At 40.4% G+C, this 17,838-nt stretch overlaps 2 protein-coding genes across 2 annotated transcripts; both read right to left on the reverse strand.

Annotated features, from left to right (window-relative positions):
• Window positions 1-839: 839 nt before the first annotated feature.
• On the reverse strand, window positions 840-11,190 carry LOC306786256 (multiple inositol polyphosphate phosphatase 1-like). Its single transcript, XM_079280971.1, has 5 exons — window positions 10,583-11,190; window positions 10,312-10,506; window positions 8,635-8,732; window positions 8,324-8,454; window positions 840-1,424 (listed from the first exon to the last, which is right to left on the reverse strand). Exons 1-5 carry the CDS (start codon window positions 11,169-11,171, stop codon window positions 1,046-1,048), a joined length of 1,392 nt encoding a protein of 463 aa, XP_079137097.1. The 5' UTR covers window positions 11,172-11,190; the 3' UTR covers window positions 840-1,045.
• Window positions 11,191-12,860: 1,670 nt separating this feature from the next.
• Window positions 12,861-16,111, reverse strand: LOC306785671 (multiple inositol polyphosphate phosphatase 1-like; the record flags this gene model as incomplete). The annotated part of the gene is made up of 5 exons (XM_079280126.1): window positions 12,861-13,239; window positions 13,638-13,768; window positions 14,819-14,916; window positions 15,261-15,455; window positions 15,532-16,111. The coding sequence occupies 5 exons, from the start codon at window positions 16,109-16,111 to the stop codon at window positions 12,861-12,863; spliced, it is 1,383 nt and encodes a 460-aa protein (XP_079136252.1).
• Between the last annotated feature and the right edge of the window lie 1,727 nt (window positions 16,112-17,838).

Below are 17,838 nucleotides of genomic sequence, written 5' to 3' on the forward strand. Positions count from 1 at the left end.
ATGTTCACTTTGTCTAATATGTTGACAGAGTTCTCATGTGTGTCCTGGTGTTCTCATGTTTCCTTACCTCCTCATCCCTCACTCCCGTAACTGTCCGTGCTGGATCCGTCCCCGTTGTTTTAAAAAGCTAAATAAATTATTAGCATGACGTCATCCAGCTGGCCAAACCTGTCTGGTGTGCAGCTAGTGAAGCTTCGCATGTAGTCTGCTGTCTGATTGTGAGGTCAGGCTGATCTGATATCAGCTCTTTGGCTGCAGAATCTCTCTGAAGTTCTCCTCTCAAACGGGTCTTGGAGGAGGAGTGCAAGCAGAGAGCACGAGCAGACGAGCACACAGGCAGAGAGGACGAGCAGGAAAAGCACATATTTTGCGCAGATATCATATTTTACACACATTACTGGGTACATTCCATAGTTCAAAAACATAGTTTTTTTTTTTTTTTGTGTGGCTCATGGTGGGGCCATGCCCCATGGCCCTCTATTGACCAGCCGCCACTGCCTGTAGTGTAATGTAACTCTCCTCTGTGGCATTGCTACTTCTACTTCTATAAAGATGTGAGTCGTATTTTTTTTCCATCACTGGTATTTTCTACACTTGAAGGACTTTGTCCAGCCCGAATCCCACCTCGACCTTTCTGCCACATTAACATCGTCTCTCTGGAATTTATTAACAAAAGGGTTTCATTTGAATCCATCTAGACAGGAGTAATAAACTGATAATAAGTAAAGAAATGCATCTTGGACAATCTTTAAAACCTTGTTCTTTCAACAGCACCGATTATCTCGTCATACATACTGACCACACAATCTCGAAGCAATATAAAATGTGTACACTGCAAAAATATATTCTTTAATTCGTGGAATGAAACATTGCAAACAATAAGCAATATATTTGAAGTAATACTGCAATAGTACATGTGAACTTGAAATGAAATTGCGAGGCTGCGATCAGTTTCAGAGACACCTTTTCTCAGCCGGAAGACAAATAAAACACAATAAAGCCACTGCAAGGCCTCTTTTCCAGGATCTACCCTGTGTGCTTTGACTTAAGCTGGACTCTTGAACAGCTGACACTCAGTCTCGAAGTCACAGCCTTGGAGCAGCTCCCTGTAGTGATCTCTGACGTCTTGATAGCGCGGTATGGAGGCCTGCTGGTTATTCAAACCGGGGAAGGTCACGGGCTTCTCGTTGAGCAGCGGTTGCAGTCTCAGGTCGCCTCCGCCGCAGTCGTATAGCACCAGGACTAAGTTAGCTGCATAGGGCAACATGTGGCTGGTGCGGAAGGAGCGCTGGGCCTGTGTGGCGAAGTTGGTGGAAGTCAGGGCCTCGCTGTCCTTGAAGAAGCCCAGGAGGGTGAGCAAGGGCAGGAGGGTCTCTGCATGGCCGACCTGGACCGTCACAGCCTCAGTCACCTGTTGCCCTGACCTGACGTACAAGATACACAACATCAGTTTCAGGTCTAACACACAATAAGCTCTGTAAAAAGTTCAATTAAAGAGACGTTGAAGAGAAATGTGTGTCGGTAAGGAAAAAAACTGTATCGGAACATCTCTGAGACTCCTCCACATCACACACATTACTTACAAAATACAGCTGCAAAAATGTTGATTCTTTTTATGTTAGTGGACTTCGCACATGCAGCGTCTTTCTCTAATAATACTCACTAGAGCAGTCGTTCATAAAGACCAGAGCAACACATTTGTATTCATTTACAGCTGAAAATAAACCCCATCAAACGCCTTGAGTGGTAAAGAATGGTCTTGGGCCCGAGAGCTAAAGGCAGGGTGAGAATTGAGAGATGGATTGTTTCTTTTTGTCTTTTTCATTGGATTTTGTTAACGATAACAACATTACAGAGTAAGGCAAGGCAAGGCAAGTTTATTTGTATAGCACATTTCAACAACAAGGTAATTCAAAGTGCTTCACATAAAACCATTAAAAGCATCAAAACATAAGGCAAAAGAAAAGGAGATTTAAAAACAATTAAAGAAACAGTGTAAGAAATAAAATTCAGTAGTAAAAAGTAAAGGAGATTTAAAACATACATTGAAACAATAATCGATGTCTCCCTGAGACATTGCGCTGCACGCAATCAACCATACACTGCCGCAATTCTGCAATTACTCGCACACAAACCACGTCTGGAAAAGATCTCTGCTGATCTGCGTTTTATAGTGTATGCCTTGCACGAACTGAACATTTTGATATTTGAACAGTTTCTGTGGCTTAAAAAAATTCTTCAGTGCTGATATTTGTAGTAGTATAAGTTTTAGTATAAGTATTATTCGTAGAAGTATTAGTAGCATTTGAATAAGTACTAGTAGTAGTGATATTTGTAGTCATAGTAGAAGTTGTAGTAGAAGTATTATTAGAAGTAGAAGTATTAGTAATTAGAAGAAATAGTAGAAGACGTAGTATCAGTAGTCATAGTAACAGCTGTAGTATTGGTCGTAGTATTTAATATCACAGTAGTAGTAGTAGTAATAGTAATGGCAGTAGAAGATGTAGCAGTAGTAGTAGTACTAGTAGCAGTCGTACTAATAGCTGTAGTAGTATTACTACTTTTAGTAGCATGAATAGCAGTAGTAGTAGTAGCAGTTGTCGTATAAGTAATAGTAGTAGTGGTAGTATTAGCAGTAGTGGTAGTGATAATATTGATGGTAGCAGTAAGGCAAGGCAAGGCAAGGCAAGTTTATTTGTATAGCACATTTCAACAACAAGGTAATTCAAAGTCCTTCACATAAAACCATTAAAAGCATCAAAACATAAGGCAAAAGAAAAGGAGATTTAAAAACAATTAAGAACATTCATTAAGACATTAAAAAACAGTACAAGAAATAAAATGCAGTAGTAAAATGCAGAAATGCAGGAAATTGATTAATATATGAATTGAATGTGGCTCAATTAAAGGCAGCAGCAAACAGAAAAGTCTTCAATCTTGATTTAAATGAGCTGAGGGTCTCAGCAGACCTGCAGCTTTCTGGGACTTTGTTCCAGATATGTGGAGCAGAAAAACTGAACGCTGCTTCTCCATGTTTAGTTCTGACTCTGGGAACAGAAAGTAGACCGGTCCCAGACGACCTGAGGGGTCGGGATGGTTCATAAGGTAGCAGCAGATCAGAGATGTATTTTGGCCCTAAACCATTCAGTGCTTTGTAAACCAACAGCAGGATTTTAAAGTCAATTCTTTGTTGGACAGGAAGCCAGTGCAAAGACCTCAGAACTGGAGTGATGTGGTCCACCCTCCTGGTCTTAGTGAGGACTCGAGCTGCAGCGTTCTGAATCAGCTGCAGCTTTCTGACGGACTTTTTACAGAGACCTGTAAACACACCGTTACAGTAGTCCAGTCTGCTGAAGATAAATGCATGGACAAGTTTTTCCAAATCCTGTTGAGACATAAGTCCTCTAATCCTTGATATATTCTTCAGGTGGTAGTAGGCTGATTTTGTAATTGTCTTGATATGGCTGTTCAGGTTGAGGTCTGAATCCATAACTACACCTAGATTTCTGGCTTGGTTTGTGGGTTTTAACATCAGTGACTGAAGCTGAGCGGTGATTTTCAATTGTTCGTCCTTGGTACCGAAAACAATTACTTCTGTTTTATCTTTGTTTAATTGAAGAAAATTCTGGCACATCCAGTTGTTGATTTGTTCAATGCAGTTACCCATCCCTTGTATAGGATTATAGTCCCCTGGTGACATAGTTATGTCGATTTGTGTATCGTCTGCATAATTATGATAACACACTTTGTTGTTTTTCATAATCTGAGCTAGTGGAAGCATGTAGATGTTGAACAGAAGAGGCCCCAGTATTGAACCTTGGGGAACACCACATGTCATTTTAGTCAGCTCCGATGTGTAATGAGCCACAGACACAAAGTATTCTCGGCCCTTCAAGTAGGATTCAAACCAGTTAAGTGCTGTGCCAGAGAGTCCCACCTAGATTTTTAGTCTTTCTAGGAGTATGGCATGGTCGACCGTGTCGAATGCAGCACTGAGATCTAGTAAGACTAAGACTGAACTTCTGCCATTGTCTATGTTTAAGTGGATGTCGTTGAAAACCTTAACAAGAGCAGTTTCAGTGCTGTGGTGCTGTCGAAAGCCTGACTGGAAAACATCAAAGCAGTTATTTACGGTCAAGAAGTCGGTCAGCTGTTGGAAAACTGCTTTTTCAATTATTTTACTCAAAAATGGGAGGTTTGATATTGGCCTATAATTTTTCATCGTTGCGGAGTCTAAACTAACCTTCTTTAGGAGCGGTTTAATAACTGCAGTTTTTAGGGCTTGTGGGAAGACACCTGAGAGAAGGGATGTGTTTACAATTTGTAAAAGATCAGTGGTCATGCAGTTTGAAATATTTTTGAAAAAGTGTGTTGGTAGAATATCCAAGCAGCAGGAGGATGACTTCAGATGTTGTATAATGTCTTCTAGGCTTCTACGGTCGATTGAATGAAATTGTGTCATGATATTTGAATGGATGTTATTCAGAGATCGGGACAACACATATCCTGTGGTTGATGTGGAGGCACTGACTGCTTGTCTAATTTTCTGAATTTTGTCAGTAAAAAAGGAGGCAAATTGATTGCATGCCCAGGTGGATTGGAGTTCAGCAGCTACCGACACTGGAGGGTTTGTTAGCCTGTCGACGGTAGCAAATAAGGCGCGTGTGTTGTTCTTGTTTTTGGTTATGATGTCAGAGAAGAATGACTGCCTTGCATTTCTAAGTTCCAAATTATATTTGCGAAGTCTCTCTTTATAGATGTCACAGTGAACCTGGAGATTAGTTTTTCGCCACCTGCGCTCAGCTTTCCGACACTCAAGTTTCTCCATTTTGACCAGCGTAGCATTTCTCCAAGGAGATCTTTGCTTACCCGAGACAACCTTCACTTTAGTGGGTGCAATGGCATCAATAATATTTTTTACTTTAAAATTTAAGCCATCTACAAGCTCATTGACTGAGAGGCAAGAGAGGGCTGGTGTGGAGGAGAACTTCTGAATAAATAGTTCACTGGTGTTTTCAGAGATGTAACGCTTTGTCACAACCTTGGTTTGGACATTTGTGTGCAAGGAGATTGCACTCTCAAAGAAAACACAGAAATGATCAGAGAGTGCAACATCAGTCACAGCAACCTTGGAAATGTTTACACCTTTGGTGATGATTAGGTCCAGAGTGTGCCCCTTGTTGTGGGTGGGTCCTGTCACATGCTGAGTCAGATCATAGTTATCAAGGACACCACATAGTTCTATAGACTCTCTGTCCTGGGGATTAGCAACATGGATATTAAAATCACCAACAATAACAACACAATCAAAATCAATACAGATTACAGACAGCAGTTCAGTAAACTCATCAAAGAAGGTTGCACAGTATTTAGGCGGTCTGTAGTAGCAGTAATAGTAGCAACAGCAAAAGTTATAGTCAAAGTAGTAATACTATATTAGCAGCAGCAGTAGTAGTTGTCGCAGTATTAGTAAGAGCATTCATTTTTTTAACAAAAAAGCCTAATTTTGAGCTTGTTTAAATACAGTTAATCCATGGGGCTTTTATTTTGAAAGCCCCAAAGAATTTGTGAGAGAGAGAGAGAAGAAAGAATTTGTGTGAGAGAGAGGAGAAAGAATTTGTGAGAGAGAGAGAGAGAAGAAAGAATTTGTGAGAGAGAGAAGAAAGACTTTGTGAGAGAGAGAGAGAAGAAAGAATTTGTGAGAGAGAGAAGAAAGAATTTGTGAGAGAGAAGAAAGAATTTGTGTGAGAGAGAGAGAGAAGAAAGAATTTGTGAGAGAGAGAAGAAAGACTTTGTGAGAGAGAGAGAAGAAAGAATTTGTGAGAGAGAGAAGAAAGAATTTGTGAGAGAGAGAAGAAAGAATTTGTGAGAGAGAAGAAAGAATTTGTGTGAGAGAGAGAGAGAAGAAAGAAGTTGTGTGAGAGAGAGAAGAAAGAAGTTGTGAGAGAGAGAGAGAGAGAGAAGAAAGAATTTGTGAGAGAGAGGAAAGAATTTGTGAGAGAGAGCGAGAGAAGAAAGACTTTGTGAGAGAGAAAGAGAAGAAAGAATTTGTGAGAGAGAGAGAAGAAATAATTTGTGAGAGAGAGAGAGAAAGAGAGAGAAGAAAGAATTTGTGAGAGAGAGAGAAGAAATAATTTGTGTGAGAGAGAGAGAAGAAAGAATGAATTTGTGAGAGAGAGAAGAAAGACTTTGTGAGAGAGAGAGAAGAAAGAATTTGTGAGAGAGAGAGAAGAAAGAATTTGTGTGAGAGAGAGAAGAAATAATTTGTGAGAGAGAGAAGAAAGAATTTGTGAGAGAGAGAAGAAAGACTTTGTGAGAGAGAGAGAAGAAAGAATTTGTGAGAGAGAAGAACGAATTTGTGTGAGAGAGAGAAGAAAGAATTTGTGAGAGAGAGAAGAAAGACTTTGTGAGAGAGAGAGAAGAAAGAAGTTGTGAGAGAGAGAAGAAAGAATTTGTGAGAGAGAGAAGAAAGAATTTGTGAGAGAGAAGAAAGAATTTGTGTGAGAGAGAGAGAGAAGAAAGAAGTTGTGTGAGAGAGAGAGAGAAGAAAGAATTTGTGAGAGAGAAGAAAGAATTTGTGTGAGAGAGAGAGAGAAGAAAGAATTTGTGAGAGAGAGAAGAAAGACTTTGTGAGAGAGAGAGAGAAGAAAGAATTTGTGAGAGAGAGAAGAAAGAATTTGTGTGAGAGAGAGAGAGAAGAAAGAAGTTGTGAGAGAGAGAGAGAGAAGAAAGAATTTGTGAGAGAGAAGAAAGAATTTGTGTGAGAGAGAGAAGAAAGAATTTGTGTGAGAGAGAGAAGAAAGAAGTTGTGTGAGAGAGAGAGAGAAGAAAGAAGTTGTGTGAGAGAGAGAAGAAAGAATTTGTGTGAGAGAGAGGAAAGAATTTGTGAGAGAGAGAGAGAGAGAAGAAAGAATTTGTGAGAGAGAAAGAGAAGAAAGAATTTGTGAGAGAGAAGAAAGAATTTGTGAGAGAGAGCGAGAAAGAGAGAGAAGAAAGAATTTGTGAGAGAGAGAAGAAAGAATTTGTGAGAGAGAGAAGAAAGAATTTGTGTGAGAGAGAGAGAGAAGAAAGAAGTTGTGTGAGAGAGAGAGAGAGAAGAAAGAAGTTGTGTGAGAGAGAGAGAGAAGAAAGAATTTGTGAGAGAGAGAGAAGAAAGAAAGAATTTGTGAGAGAGAGAGAGGCAAAGAGAGCAAGCGAGAGGCTCTGATATCTCTGGCAAACGTTCTCATTTGGAGATTGTCTGATGTTTTATCTTTTACAGCTTACACGACTGTTGTCCTGCTCTGCCATGTCTTTCCTCGTCTCTCCGTCTTGTGTCGCGGTGTGTGTAAATGTCACTCGAATCAGGAAACTTATCAGAATACTCATGTCTGATTGGCCGAGATGCAACACGTAACAGCTGCAACAAATCATGTGTGTGCGGCTTTTATTTTAAAATGGGGTGTGTGTGTGTGGGTTGGAATGCTTAACAGCATTCCAACAATTCCAACAGCACCACATACAGGTTCTTCACACACAACCTCAAAGCCTGGCTCATTAACAACCAGGTGTGTCAGCACTAACAGTCTCATGCCTGCCATGTCCGTATGTAGCCTGCCTGTCTGCCTGTCTGCCTGTCTGCCTGTCTGTCTGTCTGCCTGTCTGTCTGCCTGCCTGCCTGCTTGTCTGTCATGTTTGATCCTGTGTCTGCAGGATTGTATTGCACAGCTCTGTTTGCTTGTTTTTGTGTTGTTGTCTTTTTAAACAGTTTTTAAATGTTTAAATGTTTTTAGCGGCTTCTAACACCGTGCCCAGGGACAACGGTTGAAAATTAGCTTTTTTAGCTAACACTGTCACATTTACAGTCATGTTTTTATTAATGTGTGCTGTCGATTAGTGTGAACTGTCCCTGTACAAATAAAATAAAAAAATAAAAAAATAAAAAATTAAAGAAACAGTGTAAGAAATAAAATTCAGTAGTAAAAAGCAAAGGAGATTTAAAACATACATTGAAACAATAATTGATGTCTCCCTGAGACATTGCGCTGCACGCAATCAACCATACACTGCCGCAATTCTGCAATTACTCGCACACAAACCACGTCTGGAAAAGATCTCTGCCGATCTGCGTTTTATAGTGTACGCCTTGCACAAACTCGGTCGCGGAGGAAATGGCGATATATTGTGCAGTCCTTTTAAAACCATTAAAAGCATCAAAACATAAGGCAAAAGAAAAGGAGATTTAACAGCAATTAAGAACAGTGTAAGAAATAAAATACAGTAGTAAAATGCAGAAGTAACAGCATCCGACAATCTTACAACTTGAAGGACAAGGTTTACTCACTTGTTCTCCTCGGCTGCTTTGTCGAGTCGACTAAACGCATCGTGGAAGAGAATGCAGCTCGACTTGCGGTTGATATCGTAACCGTAAGCTCTTTTCCAGAATTGCTTCAGGTCGTTTGCATACTCCATCACCTGTTGAGCCCAAATAGTCCCAAGATGTGGGGTTTTAGGGAAGACAAAAAAAAACACAGGGATCTGTCGTTGTGACATGAATACTGCCACGGTTTCTCAATGGATGAACACAGCAGAGAAACCATTACCGACTCGGTAAGGCAGGATGGTTTCAGACTGATGGTTCAAACAGGGCCTCACCTGTGCGTCAACCTCATCAAACAGCCGACACCATGGGGAGTTCACAGTCCTGATGGCAAACTCATAAGCACACAAATAAAATGCAGCTTCGGCCATATCTGCAGGAGAAGGGATGCAATAATAAAATGTAGATAAGTAGTGAAATCAGACGGGCTAGGCAATCATTAAAGCACACACAATCAGAAGCACCGGCGTGTGACCTCATGTATCTGGAACGCGTCTTTGAGGCTTGTGGCACTTCTTCAAAGCCACAAATGAAGAGTCAATATTGGCTGCCAGCTCAGTCTACTTTCAAATTAGAAAACAGCTCCATCTACTGTACACATACACTCTGTGAATTATGAATGGGATGTCCAGCACACTGTCTCCCTCATATCTCATGCTTTAGCGACTGCTAATTGTTGTGTTCAATGGCAGCAGATGCATTTGAGAAGGTAATGATTGGGGAAATGGAGAACGTCTTCAATTGCGACACTTTCAATGAATTATTTTCAATCACTTTGATCGTTTTTTGTTGTCGTTGCACAGCAGACCAGATGTACATCCAAAAAATGTGAACTATGTTGACAGGCAAGCCTACCAGTTTTTTTTTCCACTTATAGAAAATAACGTTTTTCATAATAAATGAATAATTAATAGTTGAAATGGGACAATTTTTAAGGAAAATACTCGTCAATTGTGTATAATCGTAAATACTCAAGATCTTAGGCTCTATTTCCCCGACATCGTCAGTACTAAATTACAGTTTTTCCCCAGAAAATCTCTTAAGGAACTATTAGGATAATACAGGAGTGTAAAATAAAAACACACATTTACAGTGAGAAATAAGACAAATACCTTCAGAAACAACTATTGCCAATCAGGAGTAGCTCTTTTATTTTGGTTACCTGCAAGTAACAGACCTGGGATCCATATTCTTAAGAAACTTTGGACCTAAATAATGGTAAATGAATCGGAGTACTTAGCACACAGCGCACTCGATAGCAAAGTATTAGAAAAGATAGTCACAAATCGGACCATTCCCAATGGTGGAATATAACAAAGTAGTATATTTACGTGATGCTATGTACTCGAGTAAAGGTTTGATATACATATACTTTACATCGGCATTTACAGTGTATGCTACTTCCCACTTCTACCACTATATATTTGACAGCTACTTTGAAGATCGATAAATTTCAGTGAATTGTAAACAGTCAATGCTATTCACACATTCACACGTCCAATACAATATATTAGAAGTAATAAGGCATCATAGCTGGATCACTAAGCAGGCAACTGCTCTGAGGCCACCAAGAGTCCAAGCTTCACTGTGTTTATTTGTTCATTTGATTACTTGTACATTTGTTTGGGAAATTGCATTTATTTTAATATTGAGTCCTTGTGTCTCAATCAAGTTCGAACGTCTTTGTTATTTTACTCTGTCTTGTGCTCACATGGTGCAGCTTCCGAAATAAAGACGTGTTTCATCAAATTACCACAAACCAGTTGACATACAGACCACCTTTTACTTTGGATACTTTAAGTACATACACTTGGTGGAACATACTTATGTACTTTAACTGTAGTTGCTTTTCTAAACATAGGGCTTTTACCTGTAAAGGCATATTTTTTTAATAATAGTTATAAACCAATTATTATGAAATAAAGGATCTGAGTACTTCCTCCAGCACTGACCGTCTGTGATGACATTGTAGGGGACCCTGAGCCGGTCTGCGATCTTCTCCGTGACCCTCCTCATCTCTGGTCCCTGCCTGAACTGGTCCACCTCTGACAGAGCTGAGGGGTTCTTATCAACTTCCTGCACAAACCTGGCGCACTGGTCAAAAAACCTCATGAGAGCATCGTTCACTGCATGGTCAAACTCCTTATCTGGGTAGAGAGAAGGTGACGGGTTAATGACAATGCGTCTAAGTTGTCGATCATCATATATTTTTGGTGGTTTTACCTGTAATAGCCCACAGCTCTGTCAGTCCTGCCTTGAAGGACAGTGTGCTGTTGACACACCTGTGCTTTGAGCTGGTTATGAACTTGATGAATCCACCTCTGAGCTTCTCCTCTGAAACCAGTGAGGGGAACAGCTTTGACAGCCTGACGGCCAGATGCTTGTGGTCGTTCACACCTTTCTGGACGAGGCGGCCGTCCATGTCCTCCGTGTACCACATGGTCCACTGGGTCTGGATTTCACGCAGCCAGCTGGCTTTACCCGAGGCGTTGTGTTGGACGATGTCGTAGAGCTTCAGCATCTTCTTGACGTTTTTGCTCGTCGGGTACCTCGTGCCGTGTCTTATGATGGCGGTCAGGTGAATTTCGCGACATTGCGCGGACGGAGGCTGCAGGATAGACTTGTTTACAGCGAGTATGTCCTCGATGAGATACGGGTTCACTTCCTCGTACCTCCCTTTCGTGCTGAAGTATTTTGCGATCGCTGGTATGTTTGGATTCTCCTGAGGATTCACTTTGATACGAAAACAGCAGCAAAAGCCAGTTGTGATGGTCAAATGAAGAAAAAGAATTTTCCAAAATGGGATCGACATGGTGCAGACGAGCAGCTTGTTTGTATTGCCGGGTGTCCCCCCCCCCCCCAAACCCCCCCATACCAGACACAAAACCGAGTGACGTGGACCACGTGGGACTATCCAACCAATCCGTCACACAGAGCCTGTCCTAAAACAAAAACAGAGTTTACACAATGGACCGCAGCTTGCCTCATAATGGACATTGCTCACTTTTAATCACATGACAGCTTGTACTTTACTCAGTGGTGTCCACGTAGTAATAACACAGTGTACTGGTTAGTAGTAAAAGTCCGCATTAACTATACAAGGAGCCTGCTCATTATGCAGCATGGCCCATTTCAGATATAATACATATTATATTATTAAGTTATCAATTGTAATTATTGATGCATTCATATGTACAAACGTTGGTTTTAGCTTGAATTTCACCAAGGGATCAATAAGGTCTTATCTTTGTCCATAATAATAAAACAATTTGATGATTATATTTAGTTATACTCATCTTAATCTGCAATGTAAGGGGTCAAACACATGTAGTGTGGTCAACAGTACAGTATCTCCTTCTGAATATTAGTGGAGTAGAAGTATTAAGTGGAAGAAAATGGAAATTCTCAAGTACAAGTACCTCAAAAGTGTACTTACATACAGTACTTGAATAGATTTGACCACAGGTGCTTTTGTACATCTTAGTTCTAAATGGGTCTCTACAACTTAAAGAACTTTTGTAAAAGATCGTCAGAGATATGCCATTAACCCTGTAGCCAACAATGACTATATTTCTCTATGAATTCTATCGCGTACTCTTGTACAGCAGTGTGTCATGTTTAAAGAAACCACTTTTTATGATCAAAGTACATGCCCTGCGTTGAAGTGCATTGTGGGATTCATGGCATTCTTGTCATTGCTCTCAATGGTGGAAGAAGCACTCACATCCTTTACTTTAGTTAAAAGTACCAATACCACAATGTCAAAACACTCCGTTCCACGTAAAAGGTCCTGTTTAAATTGCTACTTCAATAAAAGTACAGAAGTATTCAAGACTAAATTAACTTAAAGTAAAAGAACGGGCTTCGTAGAAAATCGGCCCATGTGATTGATATATTATAATATATGACATAATTAATACTGAGGCAAGCAGCATTTAACTGTTGTAGCTGGTTGAGCTGGTCTCAACGACTCTCGTCACTAAATATTTCCCTGGCTGTATATTTTAGTCTATTATTTGCTTTATAATAAAAGTTAGTTGTAATTCATTAGGTATCTCAATAAAAACTATTTTACGCACAACCTTTCTGACCGTACAGTAATTTAATCAATTTAGACGTTACAAGTCAACCCACTGGTAAAAACTCGAGGATATTCCATATAAAAAAGAAAAGTGATGTTGTTGAATAACATGTTTGACGGTTCCAGATGAGTCAATCACAAATGTGAATTTAGTTTTCTTGATAAGAAAGGTGTTATTGTGAATTAATGATCAGTTTTCTATATTATAGTTATTTTTATTGAATGAAAGAAAGAAAGACGATAAAAACATGAAGTAATTTCTTAATTTTTAATTCAGTGTTTCAAGAAACACAAAAGTGCCTCCTGAAAATGTTTGGTGACAGCATCCATATTTCAATTTTCAAAAGCAGAACATTTAGAAAAAACGCACATTCAACCATGCAGTAACACTTTTCCACGATCTACCCTGTGTGCTTTGACTTAAGCTGGACTCTTGAACAGCTGACACTCAGTCTCGAAGTCACAGCCTTGGAGCAGCTCCCTGTAGTGATCTCTGACGTCTTGATAGCGCGGTATGGAGGCCTGCTGGTTATTCAAACCGGGGAAGGTCACGGGCTTCTCGTTGAGCAGCGGTTGCAGTCTCAGGTCGCCTCCGCCGCAGTCGTATAGCACCAGGACTAAGTTAGCTGCATAGGGCAACATGTGGCTGGTGCGGAAGGAGCGCTGGGCCTGTGTGGCGAAGTTTTTGGAAGTCAGGGCCTCGCTGTCCTTGAAGAAGCCCAGGAGGGTGAGCAGTGGCAGGAGGGTGTCTGCATGGCCGACCTGGACCGTCACAGCCTCAGTCACCTGTTGCCCTGACCTGACAAACACCACATGGGGTTCAGAATTTAACATGGCTTATTTCATAGAATTAAGTGTAAATAAAACTCAAGAAAACACAAAAAGCACTTGCTACAAAGCAGAACAATATGCAATCTGCGCCAAGAAATGGCTGGGTTGTTAGACAAGTGTTTATATCACAGTTATTTATCCTGCCATATCTGCGTACAGACACATTTTAAACCTCCATCATTTGTAACTAAAGGATAGAACACTGACCAGTCTAAGGGTACTTAACATTTCACAACAGCAAAACAACCAAAAGTAGAAGCATTAAATATATATACCGGTAGATATTTCATGTATTCCACTGAAGGTTTTCACCAAAGTCTTACCCACAGTTGTACGGACTGTGCAGGTCATTTAAAGCTCACTTACTGGCTCTCGTTGGCTGCCTCGTTCAGTCGGTTAAACACATCATGGAAGAGAATGCAGCTCGACTTCCTGTTAATATCGTAACCATAGCCTCTCGTCCAGAATTCCCTCAGGTCACTTGCATAATCCACGACCTGTTGATGCAGATAGTTCACATGTAGCCTGCGTGTGGGTGGCCTTTTCACAAAGAAGAATTTCCCAAGACAGCACTTTTTTTTGCTGTTCTGTGCGATAACATTTCAAGCTGCGTGAGTGTTAGGTCAGCTTGTAACACAAGACACAGAACACAATTTATAATACACACAATGCTAAAGGGTTTCCTAGTAAATTAATAGGGTGGCTTAACAGAGAAGGCATGCATTGTGACTTTTCTTTTTGATTGTATACTTAGAAAGAAGCAATAGGATATCTACATTACTTGTTGAATGCTTTTCTTTCATTTATTTTTCATTTAAAAGGGACTTCAGTTAAAAACGTCAATGTTCCCATGGAATGAACCGTGACAGATTTTAAGCAAATTTGCATCTGTAGTCCTGTTGAGGGTGCTGTGTACCTCCAGCCTAGATTAGACTGTTTGTTTGTCCGATAGTCGGTTTATTTTCTGAGGCCCTGGTTGACCTAAGTGCTCCTCTGGTTGGCTTAAAGTGCCCGTCTGATAAGCCGAAGTGCATCACTGTCACTTTGTTTTAAATAGACATATCACTTACACTAGCTTCTGTGCTTCTTTTTTTCCTCTGTAAAGTCAGGAGAATTGGTTGTGATAAATTTGAACAGTATTATGTAGGAAAACAACATTTTCTATGTGACAAAAAGCTCTATAAATACATTGTGGGGGTCAAATAGCAGCCTACATAATTTTGCTGCCAAAGTTCCAGAGTATAGACATTATTGTTTTAAATATTGGGCTGTTTCAGCAGTGTCTCATACACATTTTGACATGTCACTGAAGGAAGGACGAGAATAGTAAATTGATGATGGCTGAATTCCTTTTAACTGCTTCAGTTTCACAGTCCTGGTATTGTTCATGTCGTTACTAACACCTGTGCTTTTACGACTATGACAAAAGCCTGTGAAAAAGGCCTGTTGTGCAGGAGAACACGGCTCAATAATAAATGAACTTGAAACAAACCATTTGCTGTTGCCGCATTAAATCTACATGCAGCTGACCATTAATTGCTCCATACCTTTGCGTCATCCTCATCGAAGAGTTGACACCAAGGGGAGTTCACTGCCTTAATTGCAAATTCATAAGCACAGAGGTCAAACGCCGCTGCAGTCATATCTGCATGGAGAGAGGGCGGTATCAACTGATTAATGGTTAAAGAACGCAGGAAATGCAATCATTTAAAGATCTGTGATAAGCGGCATCTGCTCCAAACAGGCTAAACAAGAAAGAAGTACACTACAAGAACAGTACAGTTGATCAGAAAGTAGTTTGTGATCATCTTAAAAATGAAGCACTTATAGGCACTTCATTATTGCACCTTCACTTTATCAGAATACTAAATCGAGGCTTTACCACCTGAGGCAGAGGCCTCAACACTTCTAAATTAGCTTGTGATAAATGCTAAATACGTTAAGACACACATCAACAGCGTAAAAAGGCAGTGCTTCTGCTGATATGACCGTCTGTGATGACATTGTAGGGGACCCTGAGCCGGTCTGCGATCTTCTCCGTGACCCTCCTCATCTCTGGTCCCTGCCTGAACTGGTCCACCTCTGACAGAGCTGAGGGGTTCTTATCAACTTCCTGCACAAACCTGGCGCACTGGTCAAAAAACCTCATGAGAGCATCGTTCACTGCATGGTCAAACTCCTTATCTGGGTAGAGAGAAGGTGACGGGTTAATGAGAATGCGTCTAAGTTGTCGATCATCATATATTTTAGGTGGTTTTACCTGTAATAGCCCACAGCTCTGTCAGTCCTGCCTTGAAGGACAGTGTGCTGTTGACACACCTGTGCTTTGAGCTGGTTATGAACTTGATGAATCCACCTCTGAGCTTCTCCTCTGAAACCAGTGAGGGGAACAGCTTTGACAGCCTGACGGCCAGATGCTTGTGGTCGTTCACACCTTTCTGGACGAGGCGGCCGTCCATGTCCTCCGTGTACCACATGGTCCACTGGGTCTGGATTTCACGCAGCCAGCTGGCTTTACCCGAGGCGTTGTGTTGGACGATGTCGTAGAGCTTATGCATCTTCTTGACGTTTTTGCTCGTCGGGTACCTCGTGCCGTGTCTTATGATGGCGGTCAGGTGAATTTCCTGGCATTGTGCTGATGGAGGCTGCAGGATGGACCTGTTGACAGCGAGTATGTCCTCTATGAGATACGGGTTCACTTCTTCGTACCTCCCTTTCGTGTTGAAATATTTAGAGATCGCTGGTGTATCCAGATTTTGCTCAGGATTCACATAGTTAAGTAAACAGCAGGTGAAGATGAGGAAACAAAAGACAGTGAATTTCCACAGAAAGGTCGGCATGACGCACACAAGTATTGGTTTGAAAAAGCAGCTGTTCCCAAAACCTTCTGTGTGACAGCGGCAAAAATGGGACTGAGCAGAGTCCAGTCCAGTTTGTTTACCCCAATGTCCTCACAGCATATGCTGAACTGAAAACACATTCTTACACAACAGCCATTGATTGATAACCTCAAAAGAAATATTAAAACAGTGAAATGTAAACTGGATCAGAAGTCTTGTCAGATTATCAAGGTTCCTTGTGTTTCCAGTTCCTTCCTGTTTCCCTGTTTGCATTCTAAAATTGTCTCTACTTTCACAGAAATCCTGTTGTTTACAATGATTTAATATATTTCAGTGTCACTGAGTTATAGGGAGACAGTGTTGTTGTTTTTCTATTCTCTTACCACAACTTCATGGTGTAACAACCTTCTCGAACACCTACGATCACAGCTATTTTAGTTTCACTTCATCCACCTTCAGATCAGAGTAGCACATTAACCACTGAGCTTGCAGTCTAGGAACTCATCAAGAGGCAGCGTGGATATCTGAGCGAAATCTGTCCTCATGCACAACATCGTGCAGCGTTGTGGAGGTTCATGGACCTCCGTTTTGTTATTAATTTCCCCATCCACATTACATTATTGATGAGTCACTATGGCGCTTATTTATCATCTCACTTGTCTGCAAAATGTCAAACTGACATTTTGAAATGTATCCAGCAGGAACTCGAAAGTGCAAGACCCTTCATTTGTAGATTTTGACATAAATTATAATAAAATTCTTGCAATGATACCAACTGGAAATTTGAAATATATTTAACTGCAATATGCAACTATTAAACATGGTACATGTATACTAACATATATAATAACAATAAAAAGCTTGTTTTTCTTGTTAACATTTTGTTAACAATTACTGATTGTTTAACCAGTATCCCATCCAATTCTGCTAGTTATTATGATTCAATAATTACTACTCAAGTATCTATTATGTTATATCCTAGTTTTCAGTTTTGGTTTATTCTGTCCAGGAAAATCAGAAAGGAGTTCCCCTTCAGTGGCCAGGTCCATTCTAAACTTAAACAACCAACAGGAACTAAAAGTAACTAAAAACCTTCTGTGCTCGAAAATGATGTGACCTTTGACAATTTGCATTTTGCAGAAGTCCACTTTGGAGAGGATGCAGGTATAGTTTCATTTGCAAAGCGGGTTTCAAACTGAATACAACATATACTGTACTGTGCAAATATAAGTAATGACCTGTGCTTGGTTTTAAAGAGTTTTATGAACCGTCAAGGTCTATAACAAGCATTCCTGTTTTTTTATGCTAGTTGGAGAAAATGATGTGTTGTGCAGGTCTAAATAGCAGTCGGGCAACCATGCTTTACACAGGCTACAAGTTAAACAGATTATGTCCTCAAAGATCCATGAAGGAATCACTTATCAGTTCAGGCTGAAGAGGATGTAAAGCTACCTATAGAAACAGTGAATGCTCTGTCAGATTAAATGTATCAGGGGTTATTCAAGATATGCCAACTCAATTATCCTGCCTTATCAAGCATTATGAGCTTAATATAATCAGCATTATAATCAGTGGTATTAAAAGCTGTGTGACTGAATTGAAAGAATTAGGCAAGTATTCATTAAATGTCAAGTGACGCTTCTGACAAAACTTCATATCAGAATTGTTTTAATGTATGCTACATCCACTTTTTAGGACTGCTTGTGTCCACCCCCTCCACCACTGCC

This window comes from Melanostigma gelatinosum, assembly GCF_949748355.1.
Source record: "Melanostigma gelatinosum genome assembly, chromosome: 12".
Lineage (NCBI taxonomy): Eukaryota > Metazoa > Chordata > Actinopteri > Perciformes > Zoarcidae > Melanostigma > Melanostigma gelatinosum.

What these genes read in the sequence shown, in the direction of transcription:
- LOC306786256 (XM_079280971.1), bottom strand. Translation starts at nt 11,171, where the DNA reads ATGTCGATCCCATTTTGGAAAATTCTTTTTCTTCATTTGACCATCACA. An exon ending in CTACAATGTCATCACAGACG is followed by an intron (nt 8,733 to 10,311) that starts GTCAGTGCTGGA and finishes CTTCTCCTGCAG; the next exon opens with ATATGGCCGAAGCTGCATTT. An exon ending in AAAGCAGCCGAGGAGAACAA is followed by an intron (nt 1,425 to 8,323) that starts GTGAGTAAACCT and finishes CTTGTACGTCAG; the next exon opens with GTCAGGGCAACAGGTGACTG.